Source organism: Xyrauchen texanus, chromosome 14, assembly GCF_025860055.1.
Source record: "Xyrauchen texanus isolate HMW12.3.18 chromosome 14, RBS_HiC_50CHRs, whole genome shotgun sequence".
Classification (NCBI taxonomy): domain Eukaryota; kingdom Metazoa; phylum Chordata; class Actinopteri; order Cypriniformes; family Catostomidae; genus Xyrauchen; species Xyrauchen texanus.
The window spans coordinates 25,038,914-25,056,953 of record NC_068289.1 but is presented as its reverse complement, the minus strand read 5'-3'; the positions used below and the strand labels follow the sequence as shown (position 1 = coordinate 25,056,953).

The 18,040-nt window shown below is 40.1% G+C and overlaps 1 protein-coding gene across 3 annotated transcripts in view; it reads left to right on the top strand.

Annotated features, from left to right (window-relative positions):
* LOC127655272 (UDP-glucose:glycoprotein glucosyltransferase 2-like) overlaps positions 1-18,040 on the top strand; it is a 99,200-nt gene that overhangs the window by 11,792 nt on the left and 69,368 nt on the right. For all 3 annotated transcript variants that reach the window (XM_052142980.1, XM_052142981.1, XM_052142978.1), the window contains exons 6-12: positions 3,057-3,234; positions 3,330-3,426; positions 4,362-4,434; positions 4,674-4,774; positions 5,439-5,538; positions 6,695-6,755; positions 7,236-7,327. In XM_052142980.1, the coding sequence (XP_051998940.1) occupies positions 3,057-3,234; positions 3,330-3,426; positions 4,362-4,434; positions 4,674-4,774; positions 5,439-5,538; positions 6,695-6,755; positions 7,236-7,327 (702 nt within the window). The remainder of the gene's footprint in view (positions 1-3,056; positions 3,235-3,329; positions 3,427-4,361; positions 4,435-4,673; positions 4,775-5,438; positions 5,539-6,694; positions 6,756-7,235; positions 7,328-18,040) is intronic.

Below are 18,040 nucleotides of genomic sequence, written 5' to 3'. Positions count from 1 at the left end.
AACGTGTGATTATGAATTATATTGAGAACGTCGTAACGTTATGGAAAACATGCCGTAATGTACCCTGAGTGTAAACATTAGCCACATGCAGTTTAGCGTTGTTTTGGTTAAACTAACCTCTGAGTGCTGCTTTACCTGCAGTTGAGCGTTGTTAAACTCACCGATGAATGGGGTTGTACGCCACAATGAGGGTTGTTAAACTCACCGATGAATGCGGTTGCCTATGAACAGCTAAACCTTTGCTGAGAGGGCACTTTGATATCAGATTGTGAGGGTTTTAAAAATAAAAAACTGTTGGAGGGCCAGATAAAGATGATCTGGGGGCCACCATTATACTAGCCCTGCCATAGATCATTTATTGTAGCCTATTCCTTTTTATTTTTATGTATTGCAGTCTCGACCCATTCGCAGCAGACCAAAAGCGTACGTGCAGGTCCAGCTGTTTCGTTTTGGTGGTGCGATGAAGACTTTCGTCGAACATCAGCACGAACGGTCCCGTGATTTTGGAAATTAGTCATCATCCGCTGTTCCAAAGCGTAATGGCTGATGGCTGTCGTTTGCTGGAGACCCTTCACAGCAGTTAGATATTTTTCACTTTTTGAATGAGACTCCAGCGCCCGTACACCCAACATTCCCAATGTAATAGCTTTCTTGCATAAGCAGTAGGCTTCAAATGCGTTATTTGCAACTGGCTTTAACCAAGCACGAAATTCAGATTTTTCAAGCCAAGTATCGCTAAACTTGCACTTCCTCATAGCTGAATAAAATCCGTTTAACGTCTTTCTGTTGTATCCGAGAGACTCGCGCCAATAACACGAAAGCTCAAAGCTGGCTGTTGCATGTTGGTCTATTTTGTAGTCATAATACAGCGAATTATATTTGGACTAGCGAAATAAGAAACTACACCACGGAAGTAAAAAAAAGAAACATTCCAAAGCGCTGCGGGAGCATTTAAATGAGATTTACATGGACGTAGGAAAATTAAGACCTGTTAAAAATTATTTAAGACCTAGAACACAATACTTCAGCAAATTTAAGACTTTTTAAGGCCTTAAATTTTGATTTTGAAATTTTAGACTTTTTAAGACCCCGCGGAAACCCTGTTTTTTTTTTTTTTTTTTTTGTAGAGTATTTTTTTATTGTATCACCAAAGCAATGACGCTCACGACTCCCGTTGAAGTATCCAGCATCTGTAAGGTCTGCAAATAAGTCCATCCAGAACTGAGACCTATATACATTTTGAAGAGTCCTCAAGCTGATGTTTACACCGTGTACAGCGTACGAGTGGCCCTCGTTAAAATATTGAACGCAATGATGCAGTATGTCTTGTTTTTCCGTCTGGTCCGCGTCTTTTAAAATCTCCAAACACCGTTCTCAACAGTCAACACGTACAAGTCTTCTTCTTACGTTAAAACAACGAGAATACAGAAAATGTGCTTAGACCTCCATCTAGTGGTTATATTATAGAATTAAAGGAGAAATTACATATGAGACAGCTTTATAACTGAAATAGACAAGTTTAATATAACTATTCTGATAAGTGTATATTTCCAACATCATGTTTGTGTTATCCGTTTCTGTAAGTTTTTGTGACGTGTTTCAGAAAGATAATCGCTTAGACAGAGTAATAGTTTATTTTCATCTTAACCGGACATCACAGTTGATCACTGAAATAATTAATAATTCAATATATTGATACCGATTTCTTTATCAACTGTTTGTTCAATTGAGACATAAGGGGTGATTTCAAAGCATTTTGAAAGTGACACACTTCCTTCTGCCAGTTGGTGGCGCTATAACTTTGACTCACAATAGTCACATCCACGCAACCGGCCTCTTCCAGTGAAGAAACTGCTGAAGTTTCATCGAGATCAAGTAATGTATGCTGAAGTTATAACACACTTCCTTGCTGTTTAAGCTGCATTTATGTGCTTTTTGAGCTTCAAAGTTCTTGTGCAATGTGTTCCACATTCAAACCAAAATATCTGACTCTAGGTCAAAGTATGAAACCAATACCCCACTTTTGTCTGAAGGTGGCGCTACTGAGCCCCTGCACCAGGCATCAAAAAAGAGAATTCAAGTTTGAAGAGCTGCCACGACAACAGTATTTAAGATATCAATAATCCTTTCACACGTCTACATCTGCCGTGTGTTTACATTATACACCTAAAGTTTGAAGTAAATCGTGTAACAATAAGTGGGTGATTTTAAAGCATTTTGAAAGTGACACACTTCCTTCTGCCAGTTGGTGGCGCTATAACTTTGACTCACAATAGTCACATCCATGCGATCGGCCTCTTACAGCGAACACACCGCTGAAGTTTCATCGAGATCAATTAATGTATGCAGAAGTTATAACACTCTGACTGTTTCTCGTTCTCGCCAGCATTTCGTTTCCTCGCCACGGCCAAACCGTTAGAGATATCAAAAATCTGCCGGCAATTGTTCATGCTCAATGTCTTGACATCATGCTGACCGAGTTTGGTGGCGATTGGTGGAGTTCTCTGGGAGGAGTATTCCAAATTCCATTGCGTGCGTTTTCAAACAACCCTAAATAGACGGTTTCCTGTTGGTCTGTGGTAAAAAGTAAAAGTATGAAGGATATATGAAACGATGAGATCTATATGTGTAGCGAGTTTCATATTATTACATGCAAGCGTGTTTGAGTTATAGACCAAGTTTTCGGCCCCTGTTCCAGGGGCGCTGTCGAGCCCCTGCCACGCCCGGTACCAGCTTCAGCCCGGCCCTAATGACCGCAGGTTCTGACCCGTGTGCAAAGTTTCAAGAGTTTTTGAGCATGTTAAGAGCCCCAAAAGTGCCCCGTAAGTCGTAAAAAAAATAATAATAATAATAATAAGAATAATAATAAGAATAATAATAATAATAATCCTAACGAAAACAATAGGGTCCTACGCACTTTGTGCTTGGGCCCTAATTAATCCTAACGAAAACAATAGGGCCTTCGCCTTTTCAAGGCTTGGTCCCTAATAACATTTCAGCTAAGAAGTAGCACAAAGGCAAAATGCACACACATACATATTTTTAATCTTGTGCAGGCCAAGACCTTACCTATACCAGTCTGATCACCGTTACCCTGGAGCTAATGGGACAGATCTGCCTGTAGCTGTTCTTTATGCTGAGATCGGCACTAAAGAATTCAACACTTTTCATAAGGTGCTCTCAGAGCGGGCAGAGGAGGGCAAACTCATCTACATGCTGCGACATTTTGTGGCTGTAAGTGTAAGCAGTGTAATTTCACTCTTATGCAAATCATAATGCCATATCCTAGTACCACATTAAATTGCTACACACACTGATTTCCACCACAGGAGCCGAAAAAGGAAAGGATGCTGCTGTCTGGATATGGTGTTGAATTGGCGATAAAGAGCACCGAGTACAAAGCTGTTGATGACACACAGGTTAAAGGTATCATACAATGTCAAAAGTGCCTTTGGTTTTCCAGAATGGAAAGGTTTAGGCTGTAACTGATATGTTACTTAGGAACCATGTGTAATAGTAAGGTTATAAATTTGAAAACGGCATTTTAATTTTAGAAACGCTCTCCATCCACACTACAGTTTTCAAACGTTTTCCAAAAAGTCACTTGTCCACACTGAAAAATATGAAAACTCTTAAATCCCCTTACTGTGCATGCAAAAAAATTCCGTTCCGTGTACAGACTGAAAAGCAATTGTCCTCGTGTTCCGTCGCCGGACAGCGATTCCGAGTAAACTTCCTGTTTCATTTGAAGGAATACAATGTGAAGGTTGTACAAAGTAACATTATCTTTAACAACGCTATCAAAGTGGATACCAGGCAAAATAATGTTGCTACAACATGGGCTGCCATCTTGGTTGATTTGGGTTGAATGGATCACATGACTGCATTACATGACATCATCATTTTCAGATATCTCCATTTTACCTGTCCATACTACAGCTCAGTTTACAGTGTCAAAAATGCCGTCTCTTTGTGAGACAGAAGGCCAAAATATAGAAAAAGATGCGAAAACGTATTAGTGTGGATGTGGCTTAAATTTTGAGGAAGCTAATTGTTAACTGCAGCTTGCCAAACTAAAAAAGAATCAGTGAATCAGTTTTTTAAATAATTGAAAGGAACTTTAAATGTTTTTGAAAAAATACAAAAGCTGAGGTGCTGTTATGTTTATGAAAACTGTAGTTAAATTAGAAATGTTGCTTCTTCTAGTTAGTTATTCTCCAACAGTAATTTATATAGTATATTTAGTAATAGTATAACTATATTCAAGGTGTTTATTTTGGTTTATGTCGCATTTTGCTGACTCCATTATGTTAACTAATCTTAGAAGAGATGTCTTCTTCTGAATTTCTGTATTTGTTCAGATTCCAAATCAGCTACTACCAATGATGAGGATGAAAATGATGAAGTCCAAGGTTTTCTGTTTGGGAAATTGAAGTAAGCACTCTTATATTTTTTCTTACGCCTTGAAGCCTTGTTGCCATGTCTAAAGCATGGTAAAACTATACATCTCACTGAATTTGAATTGTATGTTTGTTTGCAAAAGTTTGTTTCACCAAAACATATTTTTTATAAGAGTGATCTTACTTGGCCAATAAATGCCAACTTAATAAAAGCAAGCAGATTCCTCACAACAATCAATATGTAAAATAGTTTGTAACTGTGTACTCCTCCAGAAAGTCTCACCCAGAACTTCAGGAGGAACTTGAAGAACTGAGGAAGCACCTTCTGGAAAGCACCAATGACATGATTCCCCTAAAAGTGTGGGAGCTCCAAGGTGGGCAGGCTGCTGTTATTGATGGTCTCCTTTTGCAGTTGGTCCAGTGTTCTGGCTCCCCAGCAAGATTAAAGTGATCCTTATGGGCTGGAGAGAACTGTCCACTTGATGAATTGGGAAGCAGTGGAAAGGTTGCAGTTTGTACCTCATGCTTGGTGCAGCGATCAGTCCTAGTCCTGTTCAGACTCCTGAGCAGATGCTCATGTTCAGAGCTAAGTAAAATTTTGCTCTAAGATATTTGGAGCAAAAATGGCTAAATAAGTGCAGTTTTAGTCCTGCGTTGATAGATAAAGCCATTTTTATTTCCTTGTAGTGAAGCGCTCTCCAGGATGGCTATTGACACGACTGTTGGTTTTGTAATAACTTTGAGTAAAACAGAAATCTAAAACCCAATGGATTTTTTAAAGTCAAAACCATTTAAAATAATTAAGTCATTATGTGTCATGGTAATAATGGTGATAATATTTTAATTCCTCAAACATTAATTGCCTAATTAAAACAGCAAAGGTTTAAAGAACTTTAATTACAGAAGATTTATTTAGATGATTCATATTTCTCACGTTTATAGTAGTAACTCTAATGTTGCAGATATTCTGCATTATTAGATATTCTGGTTATTAACTCCAAAACACAAATTGAAATTCTTTCTCTGTCTTTCCAATAGACCTCAGTTTCCAGGCGGCATCTCGGATCATGAGTGTGCCAAAGTTTGATTCTCTCAAATTGATGCAAGACCTCAGCCAATATTTCCCTGGCAGAGCCAGGTAAAAAAATAAAAAATGTCTTCTTAGTGTATCTGAGAATTCTTTGTTTAAATGTGGTTTGATTAGTGGTGGTGACTTAGTGGGCTAAAGCACAGAATTGGTAAGCAGAAAGTTGCTGGTCCAATTCTCGCATTGTGTCCTTGAGCAAGGCACTTAACTTCAGGCTGCTCCGGGGGGATTGACCCTGTAATAACAGTACTGTGCAAAAGTTTTAGGCACTTGTGAAAAATGTTGCATAGTGAGGATGTCTTCAAATATAATGCCATAAATAGTTTTCATTTATCAATTAACATCATACAAAGTTCAGTAAACATAAAAAAGCCAAATCAATATTTGGTGTGACCACCTTTGCCATTCTCCTAGGTTAACCTGGATACAGTTTTTCTTGGTTTCCAAGGTCTTGGAAAATTGGCCACAGTTGTTCTATCTATTTAGGCTCAATTGCTTCTGTCTTTTTATGTAATCTCAGACTGCCTCGATGTTCAGTGGGGTTTTTTGTGGGGCGAATCCATCTTTTACAGAGTGCTCTGTTCTTCTATTCTAATCTTTTCTATTTGCAGAAGTAATGTTTGGGAGTCTAAAATTAATGTTTCCTATTGACACACTTTTTTGTGAACCATCTTATGTGCCTAAAACTTTCACACAGTACTATACATGTAATGTACATATAAAGATTACCTCAATTAGAATTCTATAAGGAAAAATATTTATATTTAAAATTTATTTTTATGTACTTCCTGGAAGGGAGCTCTTCAGAATGGTTTGTATTCTTATTAACATAAAATTTATATTTCATAGAAAATTGCATTTTTGACTACTGTATGTTTACCTCTAGCCAAATCAATCAACCCTGGGCTCAGGAACATCTTTAAAAATAGTTATTGTGTGTGTAAAGCCAGTGAAGGCATGCATATGCAGAATGTCTAGGTCATTTTTAATGTGTGACTGTGACTTTCTCTACTGCTGCTCTTGACAGCTTTATGTGCAGTGTTCAAAATTTGCTGAGTCAGAGTTACGATGGTTTACGGTTTGTCAGCATAGCAGATATGGCATCTAAGGTGGAACAGGTTTTCTGAGATTAAAATGAGTTTTTATGACTGGTCTGGGATGTTGGAAAGAGCTGGTACTGACTGTTCATGTTTTACTGTCCCCACAGATCACTGACAAGAGTGGCCGTGAACCAAGACATGAAGAAAGAAATAGAACAGAACCAAAAGGTGTTCTTTACTAAACAAACTTTTACGAAGAGTGCTTTCAAAAGTTTCAGGTGCCATCAAATGGGTCCCAAACATGCTGATTTACTCTTAAAATATTCGTGTCTGCCCTGGGTTTGAAGAGAAGTTTGAGATACAAACTATAATGATTTGTGATATGATTATGAATGACCTCTATAAGACAGGAGTCCCTTGGGTCTCTAAGGCAGATAAATGCAATAAAAAAACATCTTACATGTCATAGCATGTCCATTAGGGCTTGGAATCAGCAGGGACTGATATACAGTTGGCAACTGGAAAGTTGCTGGCTCAAGCCAAGCAGTGAGCCATGAGCCTTTTATTAATTTAAGACACTTATTCTTGGAGGACTCTAGGGGTTCCTACAATGAGTAAACAAGAAGTTGTTTTGGATTAAAGCCAAATATCGCAAAAGCTCACTGAATTGTGTAGTTAGCTTTATCTGAACTGATGTTTACTTTGCAGAGGCTGAGCGAATCGATGGGAATCCATCCTGGAGATGCCAGTCTTTTCATTAATGGAATACACATTGACCTGGACATTCACAACCCTTTCAGGTAGCATCCCAGAACAAGATCCTCACCTCTTACCAATAGTTTTTTATCTGCTGTTTAAAGGTGAATGTGTAATTTGCACCACTAGCTGCACCAAACTTTAAAAATAAATTATTGTTTGACAAATTTCACTTTATTGTCACACGACCATATACACAAGTTCAACAGTGGGTGAAAGTCTTGTGTGCAGTTCCGAGCAACATAGTAGTCATGACAGTGACGGGACATATACCAATTTACAATAAACAACATTTTTACACTACACAATTTTCATATCAAATGTACTCATAATTACACAACACAATAATAATATACAATGTACAGTAAACAATACACACAATATAGAATACACATACAGTAGAAATAAAAAGTATATAAAAAATATATATACAGTATGTGTATTGTGAAGAGATAATAAGATTAATAAAGTGCAGTGCTGATATATTGATCGTGAGAGATCAAGTGGTCAAAAGTCTGATTGCTTGGGGGAAGAAGCTGTCACGTAGTCAGCTGGTGTGTATCCTGATGCTGTGATACCGCCTGCCTAATGGTAGCAGTGAGAAAAGCCCATGGCTTGGGTGATCCTCCAAGCTTTATTCACAAACCGCCTGTTATATATATGTCCTGGAGGGAGGAAAGCTCACCTCCGATGATGTGTCTGGCAGTTCGCACCACCCTTTGCAGGGCTTTGCGGTTGTGGGCGGTGCTGTTGCCATACCAGCAGTGATGCAGCCAGTCAGGATGCTCTCTACAGTGCTGGTGTAGAACCGTAGGAAGATGTGGTGGTTCATTCCAAACTTCCTCAGCCGTCTCAGGAAGAAGAGGCCTTCTTCACAACGGCCTCAGTGTGGATGGACCATGTGAATTCCTCAGTGATGTGGACACCGAGGAACTTGAAGCTGCTGACTCTCTCCACCGTGGCTCCATTAATGGTGATGGGGCTGTGTCCTCTGTCTTTCCTCCTGAAGTCCACTACAAGCTCCTTGGTCTTACTGACGTTGAGGGAGAGGTTATGCTCCTGACACCAGCATGTCAGAGTGTACACCTCCTCTCTGTAGGCTGTTTCATCATTGTCAGTGATCAGAACTACTACCGGCATATCGTCAGCAAACTTAATGATGGCATTGGAGCTATGAGTTGTCACACAGTCATGTGTGTACAGGGAATACAGGAGTGGGCTGAGAACACAGCCTTTCGGGGCTCCAGTGTTGAGGGTCAGTGATGAGGAGATGTTGCTGCCCATTCTAACAACCTGATGTCTGCCTGACAGGAAGCCCAGGATCCAGCTGCACAGTGAGCTGTTTAAGCCCAGAGCCCTCGCTTCACGAAAGTCGCAGAGGCAGCCCTTGCCCCGCTCCGAGAAGCCAGCCTCCACATACTCCGTTACCTCGACGACTGGCTCATACTGGCCCACTCCCGAGAGTTACTATGCACTCACAGAGACCAGGTGCTGGGGCATCTCAGCCGTTTGGGGCTTCAGGTCAACCGAGAAAAGAGCAAGCACACCCCGGTTCAGAGCATCTATTTTCTCGACATAGAGTTACACGCAGTCTCAATATTAGCACGTCTCACCAATGAGCGTGCGCAGTCAGTGCTGGAATGCCTCGCCACCTTCAGGCCAGGCACAACGGTCCCTTTAAAACTTTTTCCAGAGGCTCCTTGGGCATATGGCATCCTCCGCGGCAGTCGTGCTGCTGGGGTTGATGCATATGAGACCGCTTCAGCACTGGCTTCAGACTTGAGTCCCGAGACGAGCATGGCGCCACGGCACGCACCGGTTGATGATCACCCCCGCCTGCCGCCAAACATTTCAAACCCTGGAATGACCTCTGCTTTTTGCAGGCAGGAGTGCCCTTGCAACAGGTGTCCCGATGTGTCCTGGTCACGACCGACGCCTCCACTGCGCTGGCACATCAATTGCCTAGAGTTGCTGACTGTTTTCTCCCCTTAGTTTGAAACAAACATGTCCTAGTCAGGTCAGACAGCACCACCGCGGTAGCATACATAAATCGCCAAGGCGGCGTACGCTCCCTCCACATGTCGCGACTCGCCCGTCGTCTCCTCCTTTGGAGTCAGCAGTCACAAGGTGTATGTTGCTGCTATCGCAGCCCACCACTACACAGTAGACGGAAAGTCTTTGGGTAAGCATGACTTAATCATCAGGTTCCTAATAGGTGCCCGGAGGTTAAATCCTTCCCGGCCAAGCCTGTTCCCCTCCTGGGATCTCTCAGTGGTCCTCGCGGGCCTTCATAGACCCCCCTTCGAGCCGCTAGAATCAGTTGGGATCAGGGCCCTCTCTCTAAAGACTCGCCTCGCCTCCTTCAAGAGGTTCGGGGACCTGCAAGCGTTCTCTGTTAGCAACACTTGCCTGGAATTCGGTCCGGCAGACACACATGTGATCCGCGACCGGGCTATGTGCCCAAGGTTCCTAGCATGCCCTTCAGAGAACCTGCAAGCGCTGCCCCGGGAGTAGGCAGACCCAGCCCCTTCGTTGCTGTGTCCGGTACGTGCTTTGCGTACCCACTTGGACCGCACGCAGAGCTTTAGACGTTCTGAGCAGGTCTTTGTCTGCTTTGGTGGACAGCGGAAAGGGAACGCTGTCTACAAACAGAGGCTTTCCTACTGGGTAGTAGACGCCATTTCATTGGCCTATCACACCTTGGCCGTGCCCCCACCCTTGCGGGTCCGAGCACACTCAACAAGGAGTGTTGCGTCCTCGTTGGCACTTGTCAAGGGCCCTCCCTGGCAGACATATGTAGATTAGTGGGTTGGGCAACAAGTAATACCTTTGTGAAATTTTACAATCTCAGAGTTGAGTCAGTATTGTCCCGTGTTTTCTCAGGTCCGAGCCGGTAGAACTCGGTAACACAATGATGGACTGGCCAGGTGGATCGTTGCACCCAGCGCCCTTTCCCTCGGTTGAGGTAAAACTGTGCGCTTTCTCTCCATATATCATTCCATATATTCGGATCTCTGGACGACTCCTCACTAGCCCTATGGGTTCATGGAGCATTGGGGAAGGGTACGTGCAACTGGTCGCCTTTGCACGTGCAATACTTGCCCGCACTTGTGTAAGCAGTACATGTACACGGCTCAGCGCATGGCGCGATTTGAATTGGACACCTAGTGTCGCTTCTTTGACACAACGTCGAAGTGAGCAACAGACGGGGAACGTCTAGGTTACGGATGTAACCTCTGTTCTCTGATGGAGGGAACGAGACGTTGTGTCCTCCCGGCCACGTCGCTGAGCTGAGCCACTGTAGTGGCCGGACAATTTCCGGCTCCTCAGAAAAATCCTGAATGAACTCGACGTATTTGCCCGCTTTTATACCCGTAAGTCTGGGGGCAGGGTATGCAAATACTGTCTGCCTAATTCCCATTGACCTTTTTTCATAGATGAGAGACATATTCGGCGCTCAAGAGAGACCCCTAGTGTCGCTTCTTCGACACAATGTCTCGTTCCCTCCATCAGGGAACGGAGGATACATACGTAACCTAGACGTTTTGTTGGCAATTAATTAATTAATAAAGAGGTGATGCAGATAGAGATCAGTGAGGTGCATCGCAGTTCAAACAGGCCGGTCATTTCGGTGAGGTCTATCCTAAGTCCAAGGTTCAGGCAATGGCATATGAAGTATCCCATGTCTTATGGTTGGAGTTGGCATCAGTTCATCCTCTAAAGTCCATTGTAATAGACTGAAGTGATGTTTGGCTGGCACCAGCTGATATTAGTCAACATCACAGAGCTATACGTAGCAGTGGAGTCCAACACGAAGCAGGAATGACCTGGTGACTTCAGGATAGAGTCCCGAGGTTGAGACAGGGAAACAAATAAAATAATATCAGCATAGATGCCATTCAATTTATTTCAGAGTTAAAGATCATGATCACTGTTTCTGGTTCTGGCAGACCTAACTAAAGCAGCCTAATTTTGAGTTGAAGGATAAATTAGGTGTATGCCTGGCTAAATAGATGAGTCTTTAGTCTAGACTTAAACTGAGAGAGTGTGTCTGCATCTCGAACAGTGTTAGGGAGACTATTCAATAGTTTGGGAGGCAAATATGAAAAGGATCTACCTCCTTTTTTTGATTTTGATATTCTAGAAACTATTAACAGGCCAGAAATTTGCGACCATATTGAATGTGATGGAATATAGTGTGGTAGAAGGTCACTTAATTACTGCAAAGCTAGACCATTCAAAGCTTTGTATGTAGTTAACAGAATTTTTGAATTAATATGAAATTTAACAGGTAGCCAATGTAACAATGATAAAATGGGGTTAATATGATCATATTTCTTGGTTCTCGTCAGCACTCTGGCTGCTGCATTTTGAACCAATTGAAGTTTATTTATTGATCTTGCTGGGCATCCTCCCAGTAATGCATTACAATTGTAGAGTATGAACGGAGAATCATGAACTCATTAATTCTAAATACAGGGCACACATTGTGTGCTAGGGGTCCTAAAGAAAACCCCCACACTGTTTCTCCCCATCTAAATCACCGGGGAGCGCCAGCGAGTCTGGAGTAGAATGCGCTATTGACGTTTTTACGACCCAGAGAGACACTCCAGAGACCCTCGTGACTTTGCCTTCTGAACCCGTACCATGTGAGAAAGGAATGTTCAGAGAAGTGCTGACCCTCACTTCATTCTCTTACTGAGAAAGAGAAATGAACCCTGTTAATCCTATATATATATTCTATATATCCATGTGATAAATATTGACATGTATCTAATGTGCCATCTCACATTTTCCCTTAAATGTGCTTGATCTATGTTTTCTTGCAAACTAATGGGTTAATGTTTCATACTTTGCATACTATGGTTAACCGAAATCATATGTGTGGCATATTTGGTCTCTATAACTTGGTATTTCGAAGATTGAAATGACTGTGTACATGATATGTCGATAACAACAACATATTAGTATTACAAGTATATTTCCTAGTTTTCTTTCTTGCACATGCAATGAGAAATGTGAGAACAAAGAGCAATAAACCAAATTCCCGCCTGGAACCCAAACCCTTCTCATTGGTCGAGCCAATGAGAGGTGGGACATGTTTTCTAAGGGTATAAAACTACTGCGCCCACTTCTTTTAGTTCTCTTATCTCTTCACTCTCTTATGCTCCTCTGGCTTCCTGCCTCTCTTGCCCTCTGAGCCTTGTGCTCTCTCACTCTCTCGCTGAATGATGCCAAACTAGAAGGGCCCAAGGACTCCCAAGCGTGTGCCAGGCTACGGCCTTGTCTTTCCATTCACCAAGATCCTCTGACTTTCACTGGTTCTCTCTCTCATCAAGACAACATCATCAAAGATCAACTCAAGCCATCAACAAATTGCATCAGGACAGTTTAATTCAAATGGGACATGCAAGTATCAAACTTAGTCTCATTATTTGATACATTAAGTATCCTTAACCCCTTTCTAAAAGGGCGTGTCAGAACTAATATGATGGTTTGCTCAGGCTGTTGATCTGCTGAACTTCAAACAATGCTATAATTTCTTGCCTTCCTGTATTCTGCTTCAGCCCTCTTTCCCTTGGTAAACTGTATGAATGTATGTATATGTATGTTAGAGTAGTTTAAATGTTTAGTCTAGTTAATAAAGTCTTGTTCATGTCACATGTAAAGTTGTCTGTGTCTCAAGCTCATATCTAAAGTCACTAATCATAGATTTTGACTACTTGCTCTTAATACTTAGTAAGAAAGACATTTCCCATGCCCCGGAAATGTACCTTTCTATTAATTAATTAATTAATAACCAATATTGAGTGTTCACGGGATGAACCGAGTATTTGGTTGTAATGTTAATGTAGCTACATCAAGTTAACCCGATTAACTGATCCAAATATTCATAATCGATTATAACAAGTTATGATTGATTATTAATATTTCATAGAGCTGATTCGCTACCTAATGGTGGAAGAATGTAGAGCTGATTCGCTACACAATAATCTAGTCCTGAGGTTATGAACACATCAATTCCTTTTTCGACATCAGCAACAGAGAGCATGTGTTGTAATTTAGCAATATTTCTTAGGTGGAAGAATGCTGTTCTACAAATATTGGTAATTTGATTTTCAAAGGACAGATTGGTATCATTTATAACGCTGTTGAAGGTGATGTAACATCCATCGAGAGTCAAATTATATTTTAGCTGCTTATTTTTAGATGTTTTTGGTCCAATAATTAGTACCTCTGTTTTGTTGGAATTGAGTAGAAGGAAATTTCTCGCCATACATTCATTTATTTCAGTGATACACTCTGCTAATTTGGAGAATTGTGAAATCTCATAAGAAGTTGGGTATCGTCGGCATAACAGTGGAAACATATTCCATGATTCCTGATTATATCGCCCATGGGAAGCATATACAAGGAGAAGTACAGAGGCCCTAAAACTGATACTTGTGGCACTCCATACTTTACTATTGTTTGGTTTGACAATTCCTCATTTACATAGACAAAGTGGTAGCGGTCTGCTAAATAGGACCTAAACCATGCTAATGCAATTCCACAAATGCCAACATCATTCTTGTCGAATGCAGCATTAAGATCTAAAAGCACTAGAAGTGAAATGCAGCTGCGATCAGATGATAAGAGCAAGTCATTTGTAACTCTGATAAGTGCAGTCTCTTTACTGTGATGAGGCCTAAATCTTGACTGTAATTGTTCATACAGTATATACTATTTCTCTGTAGAAATAGAGGATTCTACCTTTTCTAGTATTTTCGACATAAACGGGAAATTTGAAATCGGTCTATAATTAGCCATTTCTCTAGGATCAAGTTGTGGCTTCATAACAAGCGGGTTGATAACTGCCATTTTAAAGTTTCTTGGGACATGTCCTAAGGATATCGAGGAGCTAATAATATTAAGAAGAGGTTCTGAAATTACAGGTAATACCTCTTTGAAGAGCTTAGTTGGTATTGGATCTAACAAACATGTTGTGGCTTTTGATGTTTCGCTAAGTTTTGTTAGCTCTTCATGACCTATGACAGCGAATGATTGAAGTTGGAAAATTATGAGACACTGTTTTATGAGGTGCCATGACAGATGATTGCATAATTCCAATTTTATTTTTGATTATTTCAATTTTATCAGTAAAGAAATTTGTGAAGTCATTACTCTTGTGTTGCGACGGAATATCTGGTTCTGTTGAGGCTTTAATCAGTACTGAATAAACACCCAGGATTGTTGTGATTATTTTCTCTTTTTACCAAAAATTTGTTTACTAAAATATGTTGACCTGGCAGCTTTTAGTGCCTGTCTGTTTCTACAGACACTATCCTTTCATGCAGAGCAAAATACTTATAATTTTGTATTCTTCCACTCGCTCTCCATTTTCCGAGCTGCTCTCTTGAGATCATGAGTGTGATCATTGCACCATGGTGCAGGGCTTTTTTCTTTAATTTTCTTTAATCGAAGGGGGGCGACACTATCAAGAGTGCTAGAGATGTCTGTATTTATATTTTCTGTTATTTCATCAAGTTCTTCTAGGCTTTGGGGTTTACTGAGTGTATGAGATAGATCTGAAAGATTATTAGTGAAGCTATCTTTAGTGGTTGAAAGAATAGTTCTACCTGAATGATAGCGTGGTGTAGATTGAGTAACATTAGCTGATCGCAGCATGCAAGAGATGAGGTAATGATCAGAGATGTAATCGCTCTGCGGCAGAATTTCTATATTATCAACATCAACTCCATATGACAGAATTAAATCTAGCGTATGATTATGGCAATGAGTTGGTCATTGAACTTGACATCTCAGTGTTTTGAATTATAAACTTTAGTCATGCACTGTCATTGCTGGTAGATTTAATGTTTATTACGTTCATGTAATGCACTTTTTTAAAACTGTCATAAGGAGCTCTTTTTGTGAGGCTTTTTTTGTTAGTAATAAAGAATGGAATACATTTTCTTCCTTTTTGTACTTATGTTAAAATGATTATCCTATTGAAAAGCATGTGACAAAATAAAATAGAATTAGGTTGAAAGTAGTGCTGCACGATAAATCATATCGCAATCGCGATGTCAGCCTGTGCGATTATATGACGGCAAATTATTTATATTATAATTAAATTATATTATATTAAATAAAAAAGTGCATGTGGATGTGACAGCCCATTCTCTCTGAGAGCTGTTTGCCAATTTTCTACATGGCTAATAAAAAGATGACCAGTCAGTCTCAGTTTAGTGAGTGGCATGTGTGGTCATGACGTGTGATTTTCCGGTGTGCAGCGTGGAAATCAGGTGAAAATGGACGCCGAGCAGACCGACACTGAACTGGTGGCCAGAACAAATAACACAGATCATAGCTTGACGATATATCTTTATTTCATCCTTAATTAAAGTTAATATAATATGGGAGCATACCATGTAAATAAACAACAAATCTGTCATTCTCGGTGCGGTCAGAGCCGCTTCAACCAGTCGCAGAAGAGACCCAATCTGAGCGGGAGTCGAGACCGGGAGAGATTTAAAGTTCTGCCGGGTGATGCGTACTCTGACGCTGAGACGCTCGTCTCTCACCCCCGTTGTCTGCAACTTGCAACGTGTTGCATCATTGATGAGATCATCATGATAAGATCAATCTTATGTGAAAAATAACACTAAAATGACAACAACAATAAAATGTGTGTGTTTATATATATATATATATTGGTTTTTGGATAGACAAGATTGACAAATGCTTATCAATAATACTCTTATGGCTAAAACGTTTACAATGTTCAGTGGCTAAAATATCAATATGACTAAATGTTACTAAAATATGACTATGACTTCATTGACTAAAACTACATTAAAAAGCCCAGTAAGGCAAACAAAACAAAGCACAATTACAGATGTGTTTGCGAGTGTCACGCCATATGACAAGTCTTCACAGAGATATAAAGAGACATGATGCACCGTTAGCAAAGTGGGATTTCAGAAAATGATCCACACACTGGACAAAAGGTACCAGCGATAAGTAGAACTTTTTAGAAAGAGTATTTGGAAATACCAGTTGGTCATTTAAAAAAAAAAAAACTCAACAACAGTTTTAGTGGTTTGAGTGAACCACACTTTTATATCCAGTTTCCTTTTCAAAAGAGTTTATAGAAAGTACATGTTACATCCTGATTAAATGTCCCTGTTTGTTTGGACAATCTTATTTTCATGAAAATTTGTATGTTCTTATTTATTCCATTTTATTTAGGTGTAATATTGAGAAATTAACAAGTTTGCAGTAATGCAAATATGTTATTATTTAATTTTGTAAAAATATTTTATTTTGAAAACACTGCATTTATAGTTGTTGTTGTTGTTGTTTGTATGTTTGAGTTGAGAAATACACATTTCAGCATTATCAGTAATCTATTTGTGCATTTTCCTTGATAACAAGCAAGTTGACTCATGTTACCATTTGTTTATTATATCGAAATCGCATATCGCAAAATTAGCCTCAATAATCGCAATATGACATTTTCCCCAAATCGTGCAGCCCTAGTTGAAAGTAATCCAAAAGTATTAATCTATGAGATTGTTACTGATTACATTTTTGCCATGCCATTTGTAATCAGTGCCTGATTACATTTCAAAGTAATCTGCCCAGCACTGTTTCCAGGCCATTGCTATGCAGTTTCTAAATTGTAGTGAATGCTTTTAAAATGCTGCTGTGTGATTTCAAAGGTTATCTGAGTTAACTGGCTCAAGTAAAATGAGCTGACCTCTTGTACTTGTAATATTCTGTTACATAAATATGGGCTTCCATAAATCAAAAAAATTCCACACCACTCCATAACCCAGTTATGAGCAGTATGATGAACAATAGTAACATTAAAGGCCCAGGGATACTTCGTTTTCTCAACAGTCATCAGTGTTGCCTTTCAAACTAGTATAATTTTCTGACCGTGAACGAATAAGAACACATTCGAAGCATGCCCATTACAACTGCTTTGTGATACTGTTTTAGTACAGTCAATAGCCGGTGCATGCGCGGATGATGCGCACAGACGAGGACTTCGTCCATGGATCGAGAAAATCTGGGCTGCGCGGACTGGCTGGTGACGAAATTTGCATCACGCATACTGTGCGTGGAGTGATCAGCAATGTGGACAACTGAAGAATTTGGTCTTAATGCTTGTCTTAGCTAGCAAACACCAACTTCACCTTCCACACTAGGGATGGGTATTGATACAGATTTCCCAATTTGATTCTGTTACACAAGCTCAATTCGACTTTAATATGGGTATGTTTCTGTCACAATGTTAATTTTGCTTACATATAAAATAAATATCTCTCAGCTAATGCTCTTTTTAGAGAAACCTTCCAGGCAACCCTTCTAGGTTCAGTTAAAAAATATAATTTTATGAATTGTATTTTATCATTAGTTTTTCAACAAATTGGTCACATTTGGTGGTCTGGGTAGCTCAGCGAGTAAAGACGCTGACTACCACTCCTGGAGTCACAAGTTCGAATCCTGGGCGTGCTGAGTGATTACAGTCAGGCTTCCTAAGCAACCAATTTGCCCGTTTGCTAGGGTGGGTAGAGTCTTGTTGGGTTAAAGAGCAACATGCAGGTTGGACACCCCTATATAGCATAGTGTATGTTGATGATAAAACAACTAGATTTTCTGAACTGGAGTAATATATATTTAGCCATTAACGATATTTTGAGATAAATTGTGATAAAATAACTTCCGCGTCTATAAAGCACTAACCGAAAGTGATGATGGCATAG